Source organism: Ictidomys tridecemlineatus, chromosome 15 (assembly GCF_052094955.1).
Source record: "Ictidomys tridecemlineatus isolate mIctTri1 chromosome 15, mIctTri1.hap1, whole genome shotgun sequence".
Lineage (NCBI taxonomy): Eukaryota > Metazoa > Chordata > Mammalia > Rodentia > Sciuridae > Ictidomys > Ictidomys tridecemlineatus.
Window position 1 is genome coordinate 5,595,755 of NC_135491.1, and position 24,529 is coordinate 5,620,283.

At 58.6% G+C, this 24,529-nt stretch overlaps 4 protein-coding genes and 1 long non-coding RNA gene across 7 annotated transcripts; 4 read left to right on the plus strand and 1 right to left on the minus strand.

Annotated features, from left to right (window-relative positions):
* Window positions 1-692: 692 nt before the first annotated feature.
* Klk12 (kallikrein related peptidase 12) lies at window positions 693-4,041 on the plus strand. Its single transcript, XM_040279374.2, has 5 exons — window positions 693-833; window positions 1,125-1,302; window positions 2,000-2,259; window positions 2,758-2,891; window positions 3,714-4,041. Exons 1-5 carry the CDS (start codon window positions 797-799, stop codon window positions 3,867-3,869), a joined length of 765 nt encoding a protein of 254 aa, XP_040135308.2. The 5' UTR covers window positions 693-796; the 3' UTR covers window positions 3,870-4,041.
* Window positions 4,042-6,236: 2,195 nt separating this feature from the next.
* On the plus strand, window positions 6,237-9,356 carry Klk11 (kallikrein related peptidase 11). Its single transcript, XM_040279377.2, has 6 exons — window positions 6,237-6,379; window positions 6,510-6,617; window positions 6,996-7,152; window positions 7,518-7,783; window positions 8,270-8,406; window positions 8,924-9,356. The coding sequence occupies exons 2-6, from the start codon at window positions 6,578-6,580 to the stop codon at window positions 9,074-9,076; spliced, it is 753 nt and encodes a 250-aa protein (XP_040135311.1). The 5' UTR covers window positions 6,237-6,379; window positions 6,510-6,577; the 3' UTR covers window positions 9,077-9,356.
* LOC144370703 (uncharacterized) lies at window positions 8,637-12,314 on the minus strand. Of its 2 annotated transcripts, none has more exons than XR_013430611.1 (2): window positions 12,113-12,314; window positions 8,637-10,210 (listed from the first exon to the last, which is right to left on the minus strand). It is a non-coding gene; the product is annotated as an uncharacterized LOC144370703 (long non-coding RNA). The 2 variants fall into 2 exon arrangements; XR_013430610.1 differs by lacking the exon at window positions 12,113-12,314 and adding an exon at window positions 11,476-11,638.
* Window positions 10,837-15,610, plus strand: Klk10 (kallikrein related peptidase 10). 2 transcript variants are annotated; one of them, XM_078031524.1, is made up of 6 exons: window positions 10,837-10,956; window positions 11,441-11,545; window positions 12,365-12,542; window positions 13,143-13,417; window positions 14,466-14,599; window positions 14,995-15,610. In XM_078031524.1, exons 2-6 carry the CDS (start codon window positions 11,455-11,457, stop codon window positions 15,145-15,147), a joined length of 831 nt encoding a protein of 276 aa, XP_077887650.1. In that variant the 5' UTR covers window positions 10,837-10,956; window positions 11,441-11,454; the 3' UTR covers window positions 15,148-15,610. The 2 variants fall into 2 exon arrangements, with proteins under 2 accessions (XP_077887650.1, XP_077887651.1); XM_078031525.1 differs by having other exon boundaries at window positions 10,855-11,263.
* A 3,170-nt stretch (window positions 15,611-18,780) lies between these two features.
* On the plus strand, window positions 18,781-23,568 carry Klk9 (kallikrein related peptidase 9). The gene is given in 5 exon segments (XM_005341689.4): window positions 18,781-18,823; window positions 18,983-19,139; window positions 21,469-21,734; window positions 22,860-22,996; window positions 23,323-23,568. Coding segments are annotated over 5 exon segments (849 nt in total).
* The last annotated feature ends 961 nt before the right edge of the window (window positions 23,569-24,529 follow it).

The following is a 24,529-nucleotide window of genomic DNA, read 5'->3' on the forward strand; positions in this document are numbered from 1 at the left end:
CAGGACAGAGTTGGGGAGCCTCCCTGCCTCTCCCTGGACACCTGTTTGGCACCACCCCCTTCTCTTTCTGGGGTGCTCTCTGCCCTGGAATTCGGGTTCCACAGCCTCCCCTTCCTCCTGCCTCCTTGCCCACAGGTTCCAGGCAGCCCCACCCTCCCGGTTCTTTGTCACTGGAGAGTGGGGATTAGAACCCAGCTCCAGGAGCAGGTGCTTTGAGTCATCAGCCGGCTGCGAGCTGGTGTGGAGAGGAGGGGCCGGGTCTTCCCACCCTGGTTCCTTCCGCCCTGTCCCCTTGGTTCCGAGGAGTCACCTGTCAGCTAGAAAGAGCTCCTGGGGATTAGAGAGCCCCACCTCATCTTCCTCGTCCCCTTCCCACAAGCCGGAAGTCAGAAGTCCCAGTTGGGCTGGGACAAAGAGAGCTAACTGCCTCGTCAGCCTGGGGCCTGGGGCGGCTGACAGAGGGGACAGGTGGGGCAGCATGACAGGTGGCTGAGGAGCCAGGTGGCCAGTGTGAAAGGTGGCGGGCAGATGAAAGGACAGGCAGGTAGGTGGACACAGAGATAGGCAGGCGGAACCAGGGACAGCCACAGAGAGGATCCCGCAGCCACAGAGAAGGTGAGCGGGGGCAGGCCATCCATCACGGAGGGGTGGCATGTGGGGACAAGTAGAGGGGACAGTAGGTCAGCCCCTGAGAGATCTTCAGAGAGAAGGGGAGAGGGAGAGAGGGTGCGGGTGGGAGGCCAGAGAAGGGCCACCTCTGAGAGTCCCTTTCTCCCAGGCTGTGGAGGCAGCCGCTATGAGGCTGGGCATCACCCTACTCCTGTGCACTCTTGGTGAGTTCCTGGGCAGGGCCAGGATGGGCAAGAGGAGGCTCCGTCTTCCAGCTCAGCTCCGGCCCCAGCCTGGCCCTAGGACGGGAGGGGGGCAGCGCTCTGGCCCACACCTGGCCTGCCCTGCTGCTGCTGTGTCTCGGGCTCTCTGCTTCCCTCTAGTCTCTCTGTCCCCTTTCCCTCCCTCTCTGGGCCACTCTGGTGGGCCACTGTGTCTCAGACCCGCTCTCTCCATCTCTGTGCTCCCCTTCTTTCTCTGACCCCTGGTCTCTGTCTCTGACCCCCTCTCTCCAGCTCCGTGCCTGTCCCCAGGGGCAAGCCAGGCGGACACAGAGAAGATTGTCAATGGCGTGGAGTGCCTGCCTCACTCGCAGCCGTGGCAGGTGGGGCTCTTTGAGGGCACCAGCCTGCGCTGCGGGGGAGTCCTCATTGACCGCAGATGGGTCCTCACAGCTGCTCACTGCAGCGGCAGGTGAGCCCCAGTCTGGGCCCTTCCTGGTGGGCAAAGAAGGGTGATGGGGAGGCAAGTGCTAGGGAGGGCCCCCAGGGAGGCATCCCTCAGAATAGATCTTAGGGGATGAGGGTGCCAAGGGTACAGAACTAGTTCTGCAACAAAAGAGTCTGAGGTTAGATGAGGAGTGGAACTTCCTCAAGAGTGGGACTAGGGTGGGGCTGGGTGGGGTGAGTTCTAGTGGGTGGAGGACCCAGAGGGTCCTCATGTGCCACCCTTTCCTATATGGCATCTGTCACCAGTCTCAGCCACTACTGGTCCCAGTCTGGGTCCTGGACCACATTTACCCCAAACTGAGTGCAACCACAGGGACAAGGTCTGTCACCTTCCTGGGCCTCAGTAGCCCCATTTGTAAGATGAGCCACTTGTTAGATCTGATGCTCTGGGGTTTTTTGATGAAAGGGGAGATCAGACCTGAAGGGACTGAAAGACGCGGGGAAAGCAGGACAGAGATGCCATGCATAACTCACTTGCTCAGACGACAGTACTGACAACTCCTCTGTGGGGCCAAGTGGCAGGGACAGGCATTGAACTAGGGAAGATGTCAACTCCAGCCACCTCATGGGCTTCACTGTTTAAGAGCGTCGGAGCAGGCGCGCAGGCGCGGCTCCGAGGGGGCGGGGCTGCCCTGCCACCTGCTGAGCCGCTGCGACCCCAGCAGGTACTGGGTGCGCCTGGGGGAGCACAGCCTCAGCAGGCTGGACTGGGCCGAGCAGATCCGGCGCAGCGGCTTCTCCGTGACCCACCCCAGCTACCGGGGAGCCCTGCAGAACCACGAGCACGACCTCAGGCTGCTGCGGCTGGGGACACCCGTGCGCGTGACCCGCGCCGTGCGGCCCCTGCCCCTGCCTAGCTCTTGCGCCGCAGCTGGCACAGAGTGCCACATCTCCGGCTGGGGCACCACCAACAAACCATCGAGTAAGGAGCCCCCTGGGCAGGAGTCAGAAGAGGGAAAGCCCGGGTGGAGGGTGAAAGGGCAGGAGAGAGGTCAGGCCTGGCAGCAAGGGAGTGCGGCAGACACCAGGTCCAGGGTCTGGGGTCAGAGATCAGGAGGGATCTCCTAGGACTTAAAGAGGTGAAGGGAGTGGGTGTGGGGTCAGAAGTCAGAGGTCAGGGATGCAATCAGGTCAGAGTGAGGTCAGGGGTCATCAGACTGGAGTAAAGGTACATGTAAGTAGGATCTTGGTGTCAAGGGTCAGAGGCTTGGGTATTAGAGGTCCTGGGATCCAGATGTTGCAGATCTGGGTATAAATTGGGATTTTATCTCATATCTGAGATTAGAAGTCAGGGGCCAGAGGTTTAGGTTCATAGAATCTGGGGTCAAATAAACTAGGATCAGAAGACATCTGGAGTTGGGACAAAGGAAATGAAGAGGGGGACTTGGAGGGACCCTGTAGCACGACCTCCCGTCCCCAGGCCCATTCCCTGACCGGCTCCAGTGCCTCAGCCTCCCCATCGTCTCCAACGCCGCCTGCCGGGCCGTGTTTCCCGGGAGGATCACCGACAACATGGTGTGCGCCGGCGGGGTCGCTGGGAGGGACGCCTGCCAGGTGAGCACACACAGGAGGTGCACGGTCACCCAGGACAGGAAGTGGGGGCTGAGGAAGGGAAACCAAAGCAGGGAGGGACTCTTGGAAATGGGGACAGAGGAAGAGATGGGTGAGAAAGAAGGCGAGGTTCAGGGAGGCGGAGAACAGGTCGAGGGCCTGCCGGAAGAGGACGGAGCGAGGGAGGGAATGGAGGAGGGAGGTGGAGACGGACAGGTGGCCCAAAGAGAGGGAGGGGGGAACAGAAGGACAAAGGGTGAGGAGGGCAAAGGACCAGCCAGGACCTGGAGCTGCCAGACCCAGGGCTCTGGGCATTCCCCACACTATCTTCCAGCTGGTGCGGCTCCAGGGTGACAAAGAGATGTGGGGACAGAGACGGGAAGGGGCCAGTGGGCTTTTACCCTCTGGTTCCACATTCTTGCTCTCTGGGGGCCCCCAGTAAGAAGGAGGAGGCTGCTAAATCTCACTGTCCCGGTACCCAGCCACTGTCCTTAAGAGAACTCTCTGCCCTCGTGCAGTCCCGCCCTCCTTCTCTGGGATTGGCAGTAGGAGATAGTTTTCTCTTCACTCATTGGCCAGCATCCCAGCCAATGTCCTGGAAGAGTCCCACCTCCCTTCCTGGGATTGGCCCTCAGGGACAGTGTGCTCTCTTCGATTGGCTGGCCACTTCTATTGTCTTCCCGGAGCCTGGCTGTGCTCCTCCTCCCAAGACCAGGCTTGGACCACCACACCCAAAGCCTAGGAAAGGATCCGTGATAAGTGAGGGGTAGGGAGGAAAGCAGGAGCAGGATGACTCCCTTATTTATGCAGCATTCCGTCTTACAGGGTGACTCTGGGGGACCCCTGGTATGCGGGGGAGTCCTTCAGGGGCTGGTGTCCTGGGGGTCCGTGGAGCCTTGCGGGCAAAAAGGCATCCCAGGAGTCTACACCAATGTTTGCAAGTATGTGGATTGGATCCGGATGATCATAAGGAACAACTGACCTGCTTCCTCCATCTCCACCCTCAACTTGGGGGCCTTTCTGACCCTCAGCACCAGAATCTTTTGTTGATCTGGGGAACTTCTTGGAACTGCGATTCTAGCCAGTCCTCCTGAGACCCATGACTTGAGGGGAGGACTGCACAACTGTCAGAAATAAATACCGTGTAACTGAAGGAGGGCTGTGTCTGTCTGATGATCCTAAGCTCTTTGAGACTGGAGGGAGCCTCCTGGGCTCCTCTACCTCCAGATGCAGAAATAGACACCAGAGAGCGTAGGGTTTTCCCTCAGGGATCACACAGGAATGGAGCAAAAAAATTTATGAAGGCCACCTTTCTCCATCAGGCATGATAGAAATAGTGCCCAGAGCTTATATGCTCTTCAGTGGCCTATGAAGAACCTGAAAGAAGAAAAAGAAAATATCAAATGCCAACTGAAAATCAGATTTCAGTGACCATTTAATGAAATGTCTATGACCTGTGACTTTTTTTACATTGGCCAATGGCAGTTTGGCTCTTTTGTGTTGAGCCGACTTGTATTGGTGCAGGAAATCAGTCTATTTTAATGTCTGGATGGCCCAGGGTGGTGGAATGTGGCCTTTGCCTCAAAGGGTCCTGCCCACCTCTGGGGTTCTCTCCAGCAGGCCGAAAGAGAACATCACCCTCTGAAAAGTGTGGATGGGGACCTGGGGACTGAGGGGGACAGGGCTCAGCAGCGCAGCCAGGCCTGTGACTGACTGAGCCCCACAGAGCTGGGCTCTCCTCGTGACTCTCTGGAGTCTTCATCCCACCCCCCACCCCACCCCAAGGCAGGGCCGTCACCCCCATGTTGCAGATGAAGAAACTGAGCCTCGTGGGGTGGAGTCCCTCGTCCCACGTCACAGAGGTAGGAAGAGGCAGAACCGGGGTTTGAGGCCAGGGTTGGCTGCTGTCAGAACCTAGGGCTACCCCGCCTTGTTCCACATCTGGTTAGGGAGAGAGCAGAGAAAGACCCAGGGAGGAGACCTGAGAACAAACAGCTGGGAGAAGTGGGGCTCCGCACCGGGCTTCCCAGATGAGGAGGCTGAGGTGGCTGAAGGACTGGAAGTCGTCAGGCCCAGGCCCCGCAGCAGTGAGTAAGTGCACAGCTGGACTTGGACCCAGATGTCCAGCATCCAGAGGCCCAGGAGGTGGGGAAGGCCGCAGGGGGAAGAGGCTTCAGAGAAGGAGGATCCAGAGAGCCCTAGGGCTTGGGGCACCTGCCGGGCTCTTCTCCCCTGGCTGGGCCCTGGCTGTGCAGGCCCCGACCTGCCTCTCTCACCTGCCGTCCTGCCCCTTCGCCTGGCAGCAGCCCCACCTCCCTGACGCCCCAGTTTCCCCCATCTTTGGAAAGGAGAAGGGAGGGCCCCAGAGGAGGCCAGGGGCCACGGCCAGCTGGGGCTTCGAGGAGAAAGGGGCAGGGCAGGCAGAGACAGAGGGACTGGAGGAAGACAGGGACTGGAAAGCTTGGGAGCCACTGAGACATGGACAGGAAGAAGGACAGGCCGCGAGAGACAGGGCCCAGAGCCCAGATGGAGGAAGGAGCAGAGAGGGACGAAGGCCTAGAGACAGAAGGAGGAAGACCTCCCACCCAGAGGGCCGTGTGGCACAGAATGACAGAAACAGATTCAGAGATGAGCAAGAAGGGGACCGGTGCATAGAAGACAGATGACACAGGGGAAGAGGGGCCTGGAGAGGTGACGCGGGCAGCAGAGTGCCAGGGAGGCCCCCACACCCCGCCCCCAGGCAGCAAGGCAGGGCTTGGAGGCCAGTCATCCCGGTCTGCCCCGGGCCACCCCTGCCTGCCAGCCCGCCCGGTGCCTGGCGCTCTGACCCAGCCTGCCGCAGCTGCCACCGCCGGTCCCCCGGAGCCCCAGCCCAGAGCCCGTGAGTCGGGGAGGGAAGAGAAGCCCCCTCCAGGAGTCTGCTGACCCTGGACGCCAGTCCTCCTCTGCCTCGGTACCCACTCCCCTCTGCTCTGTCCTTTCCAGCTTGGGTGGGGCTCTCTACCTCTCTCTGGTCTCTCACCTCCAGCCTGCTGCCCCCAACCTCCATGACCTCTGACCCCAGCTGGGAAGCTCAGTCCACCCTTCAGTCCCACCCCCGCTGGCAGGGCATCTCAGGGCACAACCCTCCCTGTCCACCCCGCCTAGCTCCCTTGGGCTATCTTTCAAAGGGGCAGGGGTGCACCAAGGGGAAAGGAGGAAGGCGGACACGGTCCCACGCTGACCACTTCCTTCCTTGGAGGCAGACCTCAAAGCCTCCATGTGGCCTGCTGCTGAGACCACAAAAAATGGGGTGGTTACCGGATGGGGCCTGGAGCCTGGCCAGGTGTGGGGGGGCCAGAAGAAGAGCACCGCCACAGTCTACCCAGAGGCCGGGCCCTGGCGCGCCCCACAGCCCCTCCCAGCAACTTCCTCTGGCTCCTTGGCATTCCAGAAGCTTCTAGCTGGCCCAAGCCCCTCCAGGCCACCCTGGAGCCTAAGATTGACCTAAGGTTGATTGTTGTGCTATGAGAACCAGGGGGCTCCCCAGACTGGCTCCTCCCTGGGGGAGGCAGGCAGGGCCAGGAGAGGGGGCAGCTGGCGTGAGGCGGGGTGTCGTGAACAGCCCTCCTCTCCCCTCAGAGTGCTGAGGGCCGGCTCCCTTCTTGTCCCCAGAGGAACCCGGGCCTTGCCCTGCCCCGCTCCAGGCCATGATGATTCTGCGATTCATCACGCTTGCTCTGGTGACAGGTACTGTGATGGTGACAGATGGGGAGGGCCGGGCCCTGGTTCTGCCATCGCTGGGATCCCTACCCTCTGGTATTCAAAACCTAGACAGACCTGTGTGTCATGGGCATGGAGACCACCATAGGGCCCTGCTGGGTGTGACCCCTCTAGATGCCAGCATGGGGAGAGGCCAGGGGCCCAGAGGAGGGACCAGGGAGCTGTGGGGGGGAGGGCTGACCACCAGTGAGGAAGCACTTCAGTTCCTCCACACCTGACCCAGCCATGGCACACCCAGTGGGCCCAGCCGGGGCAGCCCACCCCCTCACTCTCCTCTCCCACATCGGGGTCTCCGGGCCTAGCCCTCCTCAGGCCTGAGCCCCTCTTTTGCCCCACCTCCCGCAGGGCATGTCAGGGGAGAGACCAGGATCATCAAGGGGTACGAATGTCCTCCTCATTCCCAGCCCTGGCAGGTGGCCTTGTTCCAGAAGACGCGGCTGCTCTGTGGGGCCACCCTCATCGCCCCCAGATGGCTCCTGACAGCAGCCCACTGCCGCAAGCCGTGGGTGCGGGGGCTGGGGCGGGGCTGGGAGGGGGCTGGAGGTGGAGAGATGGGTGGCAGGGGGCCTGAGGACAGGAAGGACATGGAGGAGGGTGGAGAGCAGGGCGCAGAGGGGGAGGGGGCGTTAGCAGGAGGAGTGGGATCGGTTGGGATTGCAGACCAAGGGATGGGTGTTTGGGGACCTGGTGGTTCTGGGAATGGGTTGGGGGGGCGTTGGAGCTTGGAAGGGAGCTCCGGAGGGAGATGGGGTTGGAAGCGGAGCCCTGTCCCTTTGTTCCCGAAGGTGTCACTCATCTCTCCTCCCCAACCCTGCGCGTGTGTCCCCTCCACCTCTCCACCTCTGACCACTGTCCCTCCCACCTCAGCAGCTACGAGGTCATCCTGGGGGAGCACAACCTGCAGCGTCAGGATGGCTGTGAGCAGAGGCGAACGGCCACCGAGTCCTTCCCCCACCCAGGCTTCAACAACAGCCTCCCCAACAAGGACCACCGCAATGACATCATGCTGGTGAAAATGTCCGCCCCGGCCCTCATCACCAGGGCCGTGAGACCCCTCTCCCTGCCGTCACACTGCGTCACTGCTGGCACCCGCTGCCTCATTTCCGGCTGGGGCACCACGTCCAGCCCCCAGTGTAGGGACTATAGAGCGAACCTGGTGGGGGTGGGAAGGGAGGGGTGGTCACGAGGACGAAGTGACACCAGGGACCAGAGGAACCTTCTGAGGTCTGATTCATAGTGATGCAAGAGGGGTTGCCTGGGGGTGTCAGGAGTAGGCTCTGGGCATGTGGGGGGTGGGGACAGAGACACGCATTGGAGCCTCACAGTGGGACAGGTGTGATGTGCAATCTAAAACTGCTAACAGGGGACCTCAGACGAGGAGCTTCACCCCTCTGAAGCTTGGTTTTCTCCCCCCCACACACACCAGGGTGGCATTAGAGATAACATGTAGACAGCGACTGCAGACAGATTGGCTCAATGGTGTGACCGTTGCTATTGGTACAAGCAGAGAGTCGAGTTGGCTGTGTGTACAGAGGACAAGGGCTCTCCCTGGAGGAGCGCAACTTGTGGGGCTGGGGAGGGGGGCTGGCTTCCCACGGCCTCTCCCACTGTCTCTGCAGTGCGCCTGCCCCACACCTTGCGATGCGCCAACATCTCTATCATTGAGCACCAGGAGTGTGAGAGCGCCTACCCCGGCAACATCACGGACACCATGCTGTGCGCCAGCGTCAAGAAAGAGGGCAAGGACTCCTGCCAGGTCAGAGGGCAGGGCCAGGTCTCCCACCACACCCCAGCCCCTTCCCCAACCTCAGTGACATGCACAACCTTAACCCCAGTGCCAAGGCCACCTGCCCTGCAGCTAAACCCACTCCATCCCCAGTTCCCATATCTGACTCCAACACACTCCCCAGCCCCATGCCCACCCCCATTTCCAACTGGACCATCCCCAAACTCATTTTTTTTTTTTTTAGTTGTAGATGGACACAATGCCTTTATTTTGTTTATTTAGTTTTATGTGGTGCTGGGGATTGGACCCAGGGCCTCACACATGCTAGGCAAGTGGTCTACCACTGAGCTACAACCCAGCCCCCAAACTCATTGTGACCTTAAAGCCATCCTTACTCCCACCCACAATCCCAAGTTCACCACCCCAGTCCATCACCAGTCCCATCACCAACACATCCTCTCCCCCTCCCTCCCTTCCCACACCATCCCCCCGCTTCCCAGAACCTCCGCCCTTTGCTCTGACTGGTTCTCTCTCTTCCCATGCCCAGGGTGACTCTGGGGGCCCTCTGGTCTGTAACGGGTCTCTTCAAGGCATTATCTCCTGGGGCCAAGATCCATGTGCTGTCACCAGAAAGCCCGGTGTCTACACAAAAGTCTGCAAATATGTAGACTGGATCCAGGAGACCATGAACAACAATTAAACAGGACCCACCCCTCAGCCCCATCTTCCTATAAACATTTGATCTCACTCATTCTGCTCACTCCAAACCCTAAGCCAGGACTCTTCCGTGCACTTCCTTGGCTGCAGGAGACGCTATAGCTTTATAAGGAACTTGGGGTTTGGAATCAGGGACGTCCTGGCTGGCACTAACCTGTGACTCTGGAAGTGATGATAGCTGTTACGTTCACTGTCATATCTCTAACCCCAGAGACAGTTCCTGATGTACACCAAGGTTGTAATAAATATTTAGAGTGAATGAATCCATGGAGTACTTACTATGGGCCAGACAGACCCTGGCCCAAAGGGCTTTTAAATACATCAACCAACACAATCCTCACAAACTCTGAAAGGTCAGCACTATTTTCATACCCATTTTACAGATGAGGAAACTAAGCATGGAGAAAAGAAATTTGCTCATGGTCACTCGGCCAGTAAGGGAAAGAAGGGCAAGGATTTGAAGCCAGGTGATCTCTTAACTAACAAGTGGTCCCACCTTGACGGAAGCTCGGTTTCCTTAGCTGTAAAACTGTGCACCCAAAAGTCTGACAGCACAGTAAATAAGTCAGCCCGCACACAGCAAGGCCCCACAAAAGGGACCTCTAGTTATGTTCCAACCTCCATGACAGGTAGTTGATTGAGGCCCACATTGGCCAATATGGTGGCCACATGCATCCATTTAAATAAAAAATAATGACATTAAAGTCAGAAACGGAGTTCCTCTGTCACACATGACGCATTTCAAATGCTCCACAGCCACATCAGATATGCATATAGAACTTTAGCATCCTTTCCAACAGGATGGTCAGACAGGGCTGAGCTGAACAGCCTCTGAAGTTAATTCCCGAAGGACAAGGTGCCTCATAAATCGTCAGGAATTCAGGATCTTTTCCAATGTTCTGCTCGCCTTGCAGGGGAGGTATCTGGCATGAGGAGTAAGGACCCAGAACTGGAATTAGGGCCCTCTGTTGTTAGGTGGACTTGCTGTGTGACTTCTTGTGAGTCATTGCTGTCTCTGAGCCTTCCAGTTCCTCACCCCAAATAAGGGAGTAGTCCCAGGTGATGTTGATGCCCCTTGCAGCCTGGGCCTCTTGTGATTCATAAGCCCGAGTGTCACCTGGAGACACACAGATGGCAGGGAGGGTGTGAGATGGGAATGCATGGTATGATGCAAGGCCACCACCCCCCCCAACACCGAGCGCCAGTCACACACACAAGAGGCCCACTGCGTCGCTATCCGGTGGGCTCAAACACAAAGCATCCTTCTCTCAGCCTCTTGTTCTGCTCCTTTCCTCTCCTGTCTTTCCTGTTTCCCTCCCTTCCCCCGCTGGCTTGTGTCCCTCCTACTCTTTCCATCCAGCTATTTGGCCTCTGCCTCCTTCCCCTTCCGCATTCTGCCGGCTCTCACCTGTCTCCCTGGTGCATATTTCCCTGTTCATTTCCTCTCTCCAGTGGCTGAACACCATCACTTGCCATCCCACCCCGGGGTTCCCTGGATTCAGGGCGCCCTCCCCCCCACCACAACCACACCTGGAAAGACTTCTTGAAACAGGGGACCCCGGCAGTCCCCATAAGAATCCAGCCACAAAAAGGGTGTTTGGGTCACAGGGAGAAGCCTGTATTCCAGGGCCCCTCCCAGGGCAGGAATCTGGGGCCCAGGTCGGTGCCAGCCTCACCCACGGAGTAATTAGGCAGAGGGAAAAGAGGGAGTGAATCCCTGGGGGAAGGGTGGGGAAGCTTCCGGGATCTCAAGGGTTAAAAGGGAAGGTCTGCCAGGGGTCCCTGGGCAGAGGATTCTGACGGCCCACACAGCAGGGCAGGGGACTCTGGTTCTTCTTCCTCCTTCCTACTGAGGACTCCCAGGTGAAGCGGATGCAGTCCACCCGCGTCGGGGCGGATGTGAGAGGTTGGGTGGGGACCCTCAGGCCACCGGCAGGAGCCCTGTCTGAGCCTCGATCTCCCTATTGGTGGGACGGGGAAATCCCACAGCAGTGCAATTTAGAAGAGGTCCCTCTGGGCTCAGGTCTGGGATCCCCACCCCACCTGCCAAGGAGGGTGAAACCCGGCGCGCGACAAGGCTGGCCACCGCGGCCGCCCGGGCTCTCGAGGTCTCCTCTGCGACATAGGGAGGAAGCCACTCGAGGAGGAAGCTACCAAGGGTGTCATTAGGGTAATTGCTCCCATTAGGGCAGTTCAGGCCCGAATTGCCAGCTCCCCCGCCCCCGCGGTGGTCGGCTGCAGGTTAAACCGGTCGCGGCCATCTGGGGTGGCCCAGGCAGGACGGACAGAGCCGCGAGGTGGGGGTCCCTGACTGAGCATCTGTTTTAACCCGCCTCCCGTCTCCCAGCCCCGGTCCTCGCCATGAAACCCTCGCACCGCCACCTTTCCGCTGCCTCTGGCGTCTGGGCCCTGATGAAGCTGCTGCTGCCGCTATTGATGGCGCAACTCTGGGGTGAGACGGGAAACAGGGGACGGCCGAAGGGCCGGGACCAAGGGAGGAGTACGCGCTGCCACCCGCCCTCGCGCACTTCTCCCTTGGGGACCCCCGCACCCACCCCACGTTCCACTCGCAGCTGCGTCCGGGAGCCCCTTTGCTAGCTCGGCCCCTGGTGTCCCGCCCCATCAGACTGTGCTGCCCGGCCCCAGTCCTTCTGCTCCCCCTACTCGGCCTCACTCTGTCCCCGCCTCTTCTCACTCTGCCGCTTTTTGCCCAAGCTTTGCCTTGCCACTTTTTACCCTCTCCTGTTTTCCAATTCCATTTGCTGTTCCCCTCCCTCCTCCCCAATGGCTTTCCATCAGCCACCTGCGCAACTCCTGGCCGCGTTCTGGCCACGCCCCCTCACCGCCCTACCACCTTCTGTTTCCACCCCGCCGGGTTCTAGCTCCGCCCCCTTTAGAGTCCCGCCGGGTTCTAGCTCCGCCCCCTGGCCGCTCGCGGGTTCGAGCTCCGCCCCCTATCATCAGCCGCAGTCTGTCTCTGCCCCTTTCCAAGCTGCAGCCCTCCGCGGCCGGGCCTTACCACCCCTCTGTGCGCGCAGCGTCAGGTGTGGGGTCCTCGCCCCTCCAGACCCCCCCCATTCTGACTTGCGCTACTCGGTCCACCTCTCCTTGCACATTCGCGCCTTTCTTCGCCCACTTTCATTCGGCTCAAGCAGTCCCCCTGTTCTCCACTCCGTGGTGTCTGGCAGCGTCCCCCTCCCTGCCAGGCCAATCCCCAGATTCTCCCTACGGGCTCTTATCCCCCGCCCCGTCTTCTCGGTTCTCTCTCCAGCCACGGATGCGCTCCCAGTAAATGACACGGGCTTGGAACTTGCGGCCTTTGGCGCCCCCTGCACGCGCGGCTCGCAGCCCTGGCAGGTCTCCCTCTTCAAGGGCCTCAAATTCCACTGCGCAGGCGTCCTAGTGGACGAGAGCTGGGTGCTCACTGCAGCGCACTGCTGGAACGACAAGTAGGGGATGCTCCTGAGGACGCCATGGAGTGGGTGGGAATCAATCCCAGGGAGGGGTGGGAAGAGCAGGAACAACTAGGTCTCTCCCAGCTCCAGATGGGGTTAATCGTGGAGATGGAGAGGCAAGGGCTTGTGCGGTGGACACCAGGGGGCAGTGTGGTCCTTCTCCGTGTTTCCGGGTCCATGATCCCCTTCCATTGGGAGTAGGTAGTTGTATGCAAGAGGCCCAAGTGGGGATCTGATGTGGTCAGGAACTTAGAAGTAAAGGGTGATGTTCACCTCAGGAGTCCCCACTCAGGGAGAGGACTGGGTGTCATTAGAGAGAAAGCAGGAGGTAGACCTAGCCAGGACCAGCCCCCGGCCCTCAACTCCTGCAGAACCCAGGAACCCCTGCCTCCATGTCCAGGAGTCCAGGCACAGGCCCCACTCCCTCTCCAGCCCCTTCCTCCCCTGCTCCTGTGGCCCTCTTCCCTCAGACCCCTCCTACCTCAGGACACAGGTGTGGGTCCTCACTCCCTGCCTGCACCCTCCACCCCAGGGACCCGGAGCCCGGGGCCCAAGCTCCAAGGCTATGCCTCCCTGTGACTCTTTCCTCCCCAGGTCCCTGTGGGCTCGAGTTGGGGACGACCACCTGCTTCTTCTCCAGGGGGAGCAGCTCCGCCTGGCTGGCCACCCCGTGGTCCACCCCAAGTACCTCCAGGGCTCAGGCCCCATCCTGCCAAGGCGCACAGATGAGCATGACCTCATGCTGCTGAAGCTGGGCAGGCCCGTTGTGCAGGGGCCCCGCGTCCAGGTCCTGCAGCTGCCCAGCCGCTGCGCCCAGCCTGGAGACCAGTGCCAGATCGCTGGCTGGGGCACCACATCCTCCCGGAGAGGCAAGAGTGGGGGCCCTGAGGCTGGCATCTCAGGGAGGAGGGGTGGGGCCTGCACCTCAGGGCTGAGGGAGGGGGCTGGGCCTGGACCCCTGGGTCTGAGGGAGGAGGCTGGGCCTGGACCCTGGGTCTGAGGGAGGAGGCTGGGCCTGGACCCCGGGTCTGAGGGAGGAGGCTGGGCCTGGACCCCTGGTCTGAGGGGGGAGGCTGGGCCTGGACCCTGGGTCTGAGGGGGGAGGCTGGGCCTGGACCCTGGGTCTGAGGGAAGAGGCTGGGCCTGGACCCTGGGTCTGATGGAGGAGGCTGGGCCTGGACCCTGGGTCTGAGGGAGGAGGCTGGGCCTGGACCCCTGGTCTGAGGGGGGAGGCTGGGCCTGGACCCTGGGTCTGAGGGAGGGGGCTGGGCCTGGACCCCTGGTCTGAGGGGGGAGGCTGGGCCTGGACCCTGGGTCTGAGGGAGGGGGCTGGGCCTGGACCCTGGTCTGAGGGAGGGGGCTGGGCTTGGACCCCGGGTCTGAGGGAGGAGGCTGGGCCTGGACCCCTGGTCTGAGGGGGGAGGCTGGGCCTGGACCCTGGGTCTGAGGGGGGAGGCTGGGCCTGGACCCTGGGTCTGAGGGAAGAGGCTGGGCCTGGACCCTGGGTCTGATGGAGGAGGCTGGGCCTGGACCCTGGGTCTGAGGGAGGAGGCTGGGCCTGGACCCCTGGTCTGAGGGGGGAGGCTGGGCCTGGACCCTGGGTCTGAGGGAGGGGGCTGGGCCTGGACCCCTGGTCTGAGGGGGGAGGCTGGGCCTGGACCCTGGGTCTGAGGGGGGAGGCTGGGCCTGGACCCCTGGTCTGAGGGGGGAGGCTGGGCCTGGACCCTGGGTCTGAGGGAGGGGGCTGGGCCTGGACCCTGGTCTGAGGGAGGGGGCTGGGCTTGGACCCCTGGGCCTAAGAGGGGAGGCTGGGGCCTGGTTCCTGGAGGACATCTGGGGCCTGGGCTAGGCAGTCTTGCATCTACCCCTGGGTAGCTAGGCTGGCCCTAGGAATCACCTGGCGTGTTCTCCCATCAGTGAAGTACAACAAGGGCCTGAGCTGCTCCAGGGTCACTCTCCTGACCCCTAAAGCATGCGAAGTCTTCTACCCTGGAGTGATCACCAACAACATGATTTGTGCTGGACTGGACCAGGGCCAGGACCCTTGCCAGGTAGGGAATGGCCAGGAGGAAAGAGATGCCTGTCCCTGCCCCAACCCCATTCCCTGCTCCATCCTTGACCCCAGGCCCTCCCTGTTCCTCACCCTCTCAGCCCCTAGCCCACCCTCCAGCTGTCCTCACCCCACCAATCCCCCCATCTCCCGATCCCTGTCCACCCCTCACCTACCATGATCCAGAGTCCAACCTCAACCCCAGCACATCTCCTGACCCTGCCCTGGACCCCAAGCCCACGTCCATCCTCACCCCAGTGCACGCCAACCTCACACCTAACTCCAGCCCCACCCGACCCCATCATTATCCACCGAACTCTAGCCCCAGCCCCTTCCCTCCTCATCAGACCCCGAGTGGAAGCTCTCACATTGGGGTCTCCCTTCTCTCACCTGCAGAGCGACTCGGGCGGCCCCTTGGTGTGTGACCAGACCCTACAGGGCATCCTCTCCTGGGGCGTTTACCCCTGCGGCTCTGCCCAGCACCCGGCTGTTTACACCCAGATCTGCAAATATGTCCCCTGGATCAAGAAAACCATACGCTCCAAATGACCCAGCCCCCAAGACCCCTTCACCACCTGTCCTCCTCCTCGGCCCTTCCTCCCCGGCTGGCCAGACCCTCCGTACCCTGTCTGCCCATCTGTTCCCTTCCCTCATTCCCCTGACACTCCTGTTCTCTGCTCACTCTGGAGCCAAAGAAGAGAAAGTTGTGGCAAAGGTTTGTTCAGGAAAAGTGAGGAACCTGAAAGTCACCTAATCTCTGAGCGAAGCTATCAGAGTCAGCCGACCTGGCTTCCTCTACCATTCACTGCTGGGTGACCTGGGGCAAGCCATGTACCCTCTCTGAGCCTTGGTTTCCTCACCTGAAAAACAGGGACAATGAAGTGCCTACCTCTTAAATGCACCATCAGGCACAGGTGACGGAAGGAACGTGTGTAAATCTTTCTGGTAATTGTCATGTAAACCTGATCAATGAGTGTGAACGCTGACTAAACGGTACCTGTTGTCATGACCACATCGTGGTAACAGTGTCTCTGTCCAAGGCAGAAGAGTCCAACATAGCCCTCACTCCAAACCCCAGCCCCACCCTGGGCTGATGGGAGGACCATTCCCTGCTCTCCATCTGGGCTTCAGGGAGCACTGCACCTGCTTCCTCCTTCCCACCCACTACTTCCCACTTCTGGGTCCACCCAACACCAGCTCCTCTGTCCCAGCAGCGGTGAGGCTGCCCTTGACTCATATGCTTGCTCTCTGCCTTCATGGGGCCACGGAAGGGAGCTCACCCTGCATCCTTCCGGGCCCCCAGGACCAGAGGGCCAAGCCTCGCTTCCTACCTCCGTGCCTGAAGGCTCTGAGGTTCAGGGAGAATCTTTGGTTTGTTATTCACTGGCTTTGAGATGTTTGTCCTGGAAGCTTGGAAGGAGGGATTGTTTCCCTCTCCCTGAAATTGTCTCTGTAAATATTTCTGCCCTGGGGGAGGGGGGTTTACACACAGAATCCAGGCAAAATAAAACAAGCAGATCTCCGAGGGTCTCAGCTTCGCCTGGACTTTGGAGTCTGAAGTTGTAAGTTATGACGCAGCTGAACATGGACACAGCAGGACTCTTCCACAGAGCATGGACTGGGTTGCCCTTTCAAACACCAATTTATTGAGCATCTGTTCTGTGCTAGGCCCCATGCTGGGTGATGGGGACACACTGGTGACCACAAGGTCCCTGCTCCCACAGAGCCCTCAGAAGATGGGCAGTCGAGGTCTGAGCACACAGTAGGGTATACCACTTCCTTCCCTTGGCTCTTCCTCGTCCCACCCCATAGCACACCCAGGAAATGTCAGTCCTGTGTATCAGCCCGGGTTGGTCATCAGGGATCACAAGTGAAGTAGGTGGAACTCGGGCTGGACACATTTCCAGGCAATCCGTCCATGCCTTCACGCACTCCGTGCTGTTTACGCAGCTGCGTCTTGTGCCAGGCCCCGGAGATGAGTCTGACTAAGCCCTGCCCTCAGGAAGCTGTGCGTCAGGTCCAGGAGGGAGGCAGGCAGGACTGACATTCTTGTCATTCCGGTCTCCATTCAAAGGTCACCTCCTCCAGGAAGCTTTCCTGGATTGTCCTGGAAAGGGGTCCCCTTTTGGTCACCAATCCCACTGCTCCCTTTATTTCTTTCACAGCACTCATTATAGCTGGAATTATTTCATTCACCTGTTTACTTGATAATGACTGTGCGTCCCCCCACACACAGAGTCCGTGAGGACAAGGACTCAGGTACTGTCCACTGTGCATTCTAAGCACTTGCTCTAGTGCCTGGCACAGAAACCATCAGCGTATTGTTGAGTGAACTAGGAACACAAATCCATCAGTCCACACACCACAGACACACCTCGGAGCATCGAGGACTTTGCCTGAAGGAGTTGGGAGGCTTCTCACACCAAGGGATATTTGGGGGGGGGGGGTTAAATGATAAGTAGGAGTTCGCCAGCGAAAGAAGACAATGCATATCACCATGGCACCCTGAGCTAGTTATTCGAATGCTTTCTGTACGTCAGTTCCCCGCTCTGCGCTGAGACCTGCTTGACTAGACTCTCACCAGGATCGAATGGGCTGATACTCATGAGCAATGCCTTCTCTAGGTACAGAATGAAGAGAGCTTTTCAGTGTCCTGTAAAGCAGTTTAGTGGGGCTCTCATCACACAGGAGGTCCTTTGGGAGAGGGAGGAATTGGCCACAGGCATGTCATGCTCTGAGGAAGGACGTGTGGACTCCGCAGGAGACGGAGAGCCAGGCTGACTGAGTACCCACCGCCAGTCGGCCCGCTCCTGGGTGCTCCCAGTCTCTTGGCCGTTGCCCCCCACTGCCCCCTGAAAGCCTGGATATTACTGCTACTGAGCAGAGGAGAGAGGCCTGGTGACCTGCCCTAGGTCACATGCCTAGCCGGTGCCAGCAGGGGACTTGGGCACAGATGGTTCCGTTCCAGAATGCACGGCCCAGACCCTGAGACCACAGCTGGGGACATCCAGATGGAGCCACCCAGCTGATGAGCCCGGGGCCAAGGGAGAGCGGAAGGGGCTGTGAGTGCCCAGGGAAGCCAGGGGTGACTCTGCCTGGAGAAGTAAGAGAAGGCACCTTGATGGAGGGACATTTCGGTTGGGCCCTGGAGGGTGAGTAAGAGTTCACCAGGTAAAGAAGGCTCTGGGGAAAGACAGTCACTCGCCAATTGACGTCTCCTGAGGACTCCTGTGAGCCCGGCCCAGACGGGTGATTCCGGGGACACAGAGATGAGTCAGACCTGGGCCTGGCTGCTCAGGTGCGCCCAGCTGTGAGAAGAAATGGGGAAAGAGGCCAGGCGAGGGGGTGATGGGAAGGACAGTGGAGGCAGGGAGGGGGAGATGGGTGGGGAGGATATGGCCAAAGCTCCTGGGACTTGGCATTAAGAGAGCAGGCAGGGCGCGTGGGTCCAGGCAGGTGGGGCACCTGGTCCCTGGGGTGGTGGGCCTGTGGGGAAGGGGGCAGGCTGGGACAGGAGGGGATTAACGGGCGGGAAACAGGCTCCCCAGCCGTGGAAGAGGCCCCTCTCTGTGGGTGGGCTCAAGTCCCCAGGGCAGGGAGGGTTCTGTGCAGTGTGGGGCTCCCTGTGGCCCTGGCCTGCCTGGGGTCCTCCCACCGACGTCCCCCTCTTGTTGTTCCTCTCTCCCCTGACACTTCGCTCTGCCTGCCTGGGTCCTTCTCCCCCAGCCTAGGTTCTGGGCAGCCACTCAGGGGTGGGTCCAGCGCCCGACTCCAGCTCCCAAAGTCCACTCACCTTCCTCCTGGAATCCTGCCCTAGGCACCCTGCCTCCTCCAGGCCTTGAGATTCTGATCCAGATCCTGCAGCCCAAGGCCATGGGGAAGAGCAGCCCCCACTCTGAAGGCCCAGAGGAGCCACCCACATCCCCTCCACACACCTGCACCCCTTCCCATTTAGTGGAGTTCTGGTCCAGCTCTCCCAATAGGGGGGTCCCCCTGAGCCCACCGCCCCTCCCAAGGTTCCCCCACCCCTAGCACAACCCCAGGGTTTCCCCCTCCCCCAGGGACGTTTCCCAATGCTGATTAATCACAGGGGCGGCCCCGGGAGGAGGAAGGAGACGCATGGTGTACCTTAAAGAAGCTCCGGCGCCAAGCGCCAGCTGAGGACCCGCACGCCCCGAGGTCATGAAGCTGGGACTCACCTGGGCTCTGCTGTCCCTTCTAGCAGGTGAGCCCACCGCAGCCCTGCTGCCCTCTCGGCTCCTGCCCAGCCCCTCTGAGCCGGCCTCCCGGACCCAGCTCAGGCACCCTGCCTTCTGGGCTGGCATCCCCTCCCAGGCCCTCCCTTCCCGCCTGCTGTCCCTGACCCCTCTTGCCCCCACCCCAGGGCAAGGCTGGGCAGACACCCGCACCATCGGGGCGGAGGAGTGTCAACGCAACTCACAGCCCTGGCAGGCTGGCCTGTTCTACCTCACCCGGCTCTTCTGCGGGGCGACTCTCATCAGTGACCGCTGGCTGCTCACAGCTGCCCACTGCCGCAAGCCGTGAGTGCCCCGGACCAGCCACGCTGGCCAGCGGAATGGGGAGCCCGAGCGGGTGGCGGAGGAGGAGCCTCAGGGTGGAGCACAGAAGGACCTCCATTTCTGACCCCAGAAGTCCAACTCTTCTTTCCAGAGCCCTAAAACATCCCAGGTTCTAGGAGTCTAAGATTCGAGGCTTTGGCCCGAGAAACCCAGAATCCTAGAGTCTGGAAATCTTGGAGCCTTGGAATTCTGGAATCACTGATGCCGAGATCTCGGGGATCTACATGATCTACATGATCAGCCCCGGAGCGGAAATGTCATGCCACACACAGGTGTAGCTGAAGTTTTCCAGTAGACACCTTTAAAAAGTAAAAAGAAACAGGCAAATTTGACTTTAATAACAGATTTAATTGGACATACTCAAAATATTGATTCAAAATGTAATAACATTTTAAATACTTATGAATGACATAGCTCACTTTTTTTTTTAAGTAAAGCTTTGCAATCCAGCATGTATTTTCTACAGATAACACATCTCAATTGGGACACGCCACATTTCAAGTGCTCAGTAGCAGTGTTGGCTAGTGCAATCCTAGAATCTTAGGTTCCAAGTGTCTTAGGCTCATGGGACATTGAGACTTACAGTCATGGAATCTTTGATTCACAGACACTGTGATTCCAGAATTCTAGAAGCCTATTTTCATAAACATGTAGAATCAATACCTCAGAATTTGATCATGCCAGAGTCTTAAAAGACAGGGAGCTTCACTCAGAGAGCTTTGAATCTTAAATTCATTGACTCCTAGACACTTAATTTCTAAAATCAGGGATTTATGGATCTAGAATGATGATGTTCTAGGTTTTATTTTGTCTTTGGAAGTCTTGGGGATTGAACCCAGGACCTCACACATGCCAGGCAAGTGCTCTACCACTGGGCTACAACCCCAGCCCAACCCGGTACTTTTTAACTCACAGAAATATAGGATGTTAGAATCTTGGATCCATAAAATTCTAAAATTGAGCCTCTGAGACTCCTAAAATAATAGACAGTGGGTGTTGGGATCTTCAAATTCCAGAATCTTAGATTCTGGGCACTTTAGTAGAATCCTAGGGTCTATGGAATGCAGGCATATGCTATCTCTGAGCAGAGGCCAGCCTGTCTATTCTAATATCCTCTCCAGGAGAGAAGCAAAAATGCTGGTTCAGGATGCCAGATGGGAATTTCCCATCATGCATTGCTCCACACAGGGTCTCTCTCAGTTGCTCTCTCTCTCTCTCTCTCTCTCTCTCTCTCTCTCCCTCTCCTGAGTATTGAGACCAGGGCCTTATGCATGTGAGGCAAGCACTCTACTAATTGAGCTATATCGCCAGCCCAATGGGGTCTCTTTTAACCCAAGCCTGTACCTCGGAATGAGAGAACAATGTTTAGATTCAGCCCCAAAGACAAAAAAGGAGAGAGGCAGATAGAAGGGATTCAGAGGCAAAGATGGGGGTGTAGGGGATAACTTCCCCAACACAGAGTCAAGACCACGAGGGTGGAGAGGGGGATAGAGACAGAAATACCAGCTCATACTCCCTAAATCCCAAATTCTCAGTCATGAGTCTAGGGCCTAAGTCAGGGGTCAGAGATGGGGGATGAACATGTAGCCCCCTAAAGGGCCCCCACCTGTTCAGAGCATGGACCTAGACTAGAACAGGTGGGCTGGGACTACAGCAAGAGGACTTAAGGTTAGGTCTCAAGAAGCCCTGCCTAGAGCTGGGGATATAGCTCAGTTGGTAGAGTGCTTGTCTCACATGCACAAAGTCCTAGGTTCAATCCCCAGCACCACAAAAAAAAAAAAAAAAAAAAAAAAAAAAGAAGAAGAAGAAGAAGAACTGCCTTGCAGGGTAAAGAATATGACAGAAAAAGCCCAAGGCCATGGGATGACCCCCAATTTGGGGACTTTCCATATTTCCTCTCTCTCCATCCACACATATCTCAAAACATACCTCGAGCCACTCCCACACAAGTCAACAGCCCTGTGGGCACAGGAGGTGGGGTTGTTATTGTCTGGTTCTAATTGTGTGGTCTACAAGGTTCCAGGGGACCCAGGTCACCATGGGACTCTAGGTGGGGCAGGAAGGACAGTGGCTCACTCAGCATGGTGGGCGATGAAGGGGAGCCGTTGGGGGAGGGCAACACAGGCAGAGGGGGACCGAAAGTCAGAGCTGGAAGCAGAAACCCAGAAAGGGTGCCTGGCCTGTGGAGGGTCACCCAGCACCCTGATGGACAGAAAAGGAGAACTGAGGCTGATTGACTCCCCCCACCACCACTTCCCTCTAACGTGACTTCTGAAGTCTGTCCCAGCAGGTACCTGTGGGTGCGCCTTGGGGAGCACCACCTCTGGCAGTGGGAGGGTCCAGAGCAGCTGTTCCGGGTCACAGACTTCTTCCCCCACCCGGGGTTCAATGAGGACCTCAGTGCCAATGACCACAACGATGACATCATGCTAATCCGTCTGCCCAGGCGGGCACGCCTGGGTCCTGCTGTGCAGCCCCTCAGCCTCAGCCAGACCTACCTTGCCCCAGGCACTCAGTGCTTCATCTCAGGCTGGGGGGCAGTGTCTAGCCCCAAGGGTATGGCCTTCCTTGCCTGTGACACAGCCCCTGGGTCTCAGGCCCAGGGCTGGGCTCCCTACCCCCGTCTCTGCCTTTTCTCCTCTGTTCTCTCCCCCGTTCACCTACCTATTCATCAAATCTAAAATGCTATAAAGTTTAAGAAGCATAATTATTTTAAGAACTGCTAAGAATGGAAAAAAGTACAGTTGATTGTTTGACCTCACGAACTGGAGAACACATCCCGGTTCCACAGACATTTCAATGTGAACATCTGTGCATCTTAGAATTGCAATCAAACCTCCATCTCACTCACACTGGCAACCCATTAGCCACATTTGGCTTTTCATGTTAGCGTTAGTTTCCCAAGTGTCTTTAAAACAAATCAGTCTGAATTTGTTGCTGCCAACATCTAAAACAGGGACACTTTAGAAAGCCAGATTTCTGGATTTGCTTGAAATTTTTAAGGAACTGCTAACAGTTGCCCACATCCCGAGAACAGCACCCTGGGCAGAGTGAGTAGAGGCTGCCCTCTTCAGACAAGATATGGGTTCGCTGCACTCCACCCCTTTGGCTGCCCGCCAGCTGCACAGTCCCCACCGGGACTCGTATTTACCCAGCAAGTTCCCTGAGCACCTGATTTGTAGCTATGTGTCACATACATTCTACATGCATATCTGTATCCCTGTCTGTCTCTTGGACGGGCTGTAGCTTACCTCGAGCTTTATGCAGTATCTCTATGTGTGTCTCTGTCTCTGTCAATGACAGTCTGTCCCCTCCCTATTGCCCTGCTCCCCTCCCATGTCTCTGGGTCTCTTCTCTTTCGTCATGGTCTCCTCTGAGAATCTCCCTTTAAAGAGCCTCTACCTCCCTTCATGGTCTATTTCCCTCCAAGTGAGTGATACACAGCTCTCATCTCTTGCTCTCTGTAGCTTCCTCTTTCTTTCTCTTGCTCTTGGTCTCTCTCTCCTCCATCCCTCTGTTTCTCTTACATCTATGACTGTCTATGTCACCATCTCTTGTCTCCATCTTTGAGTCTTATGATGTGGTTCTGTGGGTTCTCCAGTGGAAAGGCTTCAGAGAAGACTCAGGAAGGGGAATTGCTGGGCTGGCAGCTCATTTTCTGTGGCTCTCTTTCCTAAACAGTGCGGTATCCACTCACGCTGCAGTGTGCCAACATCAGCATCCTGGACGCCAAACTCTGTCACTGGGCTTATCCAGGCCACATCTCAGACAGCATGATATGTGCAGGCCTATGGGAGGGGGGCCGAGGCTCCTGCCAGGTAAGACCCTGCTGTGGGGAGGAGGCCATAGGCCTGATCTTGGGGAGGAGACAACTGGAACCCCAGACCCCCACCCCAGCTCCCAGGAGACTGGGAGGTGGGGAGGGGGCACTGAGTCCTGGGGAAGGAGAGGGCTAGAAGCTCAGAATACCAGGTCATGGGGAGAGACGGGTCTCTGAGCTTTTCCTCTTGTGTCTGAGAGAGGAAAGACTGGAGACCTGGACAGTTGAGGACTCTGGGGGACTTCCCAGAAAGAGGAAGCGGCCAATGCAATTGTCCTGAGTAGACTGGCGTTAACAGTTTCTCTGCTCTTCTCTCGTGCACAGGGTGACTCTGGGGGACCCCTGGTTTGCAATGGGACCCTTGCAGGCGTGGTGTCTGGAGGCGCTGAGCCCTGCTCCAGACCCCGGCGACCCACTGTCTTTACTAGCGTACGCCACTACGTGGACTGGATTCGAAAAACCATAGAGGAAAACTGAACCCTCAAGCTAAGGACGACTGTGCGAGGACGCGGGATCGAGAGTTACTGCAGGGATCCAGCCTCGACCGTCACGGTTCAGACTAAGCCCTGACACTGAGGCTGCGCGCTCCCTCAGGCTCCGCCCCGCGCTTAAACCTCGGTGTAGCCACACCCCCTCGGAAAGGCGCAGGGACACCGGTCCGCATCTCTTGGCCAAATCTCTATGACGTCACCAAGAACGGACACCATCCCCTGGAACTGCCCCACCGTGTGGCTCCGCCCTAAGGAACACCTTCAACCAAGTGGCCCCTCCCCTCCGAACTTTTCCCATTGGAACTTCACCTTTGGGCCCCGCCTCCGCCGCCAGCGATCCCGCCCCCATGACGTCAGTGGCTCTGTAGCCTCGCCCACGTGAAATTCAGTCCTGCTGGGCTCCGCCCCCCGCGGCCCTGCCCTGGGCGTGTCCTGGGTTTTGAATCCTGGCGCGGACCCGACTGGGAGAAGTTGGGGGTCACGGTCCTTTCAGAGCCGAGGGATGATTGTACAATAAAGCGGGTCCATCTGCCTGTGCTGTGGAATGAGGGGGGCACTGATGGGAGGCGAAGGCCGATGAGGGCTCCGCCGCCGAGTTGCACATACCCCTAGTAAGTCCTGCCTGACGTCGGTCTCCATCGTCTCCATTGCGCAGGGCTGAGTTCTGCTTGGGCTGGTCCCGCCACCCCCAGGGGAAGGGGAAACCAGGTCACGGTGCTCCCCAAACCTGCCTTCCCAGATCCCGCACCTCTCGGGGCCGCGGGCGGGCCCGGTCCGCCCTCTGCACTCCGAATCCAGAAGACCCGCCTTTCTTCCGGGTTATCGAAGCAGCCCCCTCCTCCCACAAGAATCGGGTTCCAAGCCCCTTCCCTCCAAAAAGAGGAGAATTCAGCCCCAGCACTTGCTCTGACCCAGGAACGCAGACCCCAGCCCTCCTCCCTCGGACCCGGGGATCCCTGCCCCAGCATTGAGCACCCATCTCCATTTCCTCAGTTCAAGATTCCAGCCCCGTCCCCAAGACTTCGGTTCAGCCCCCACCC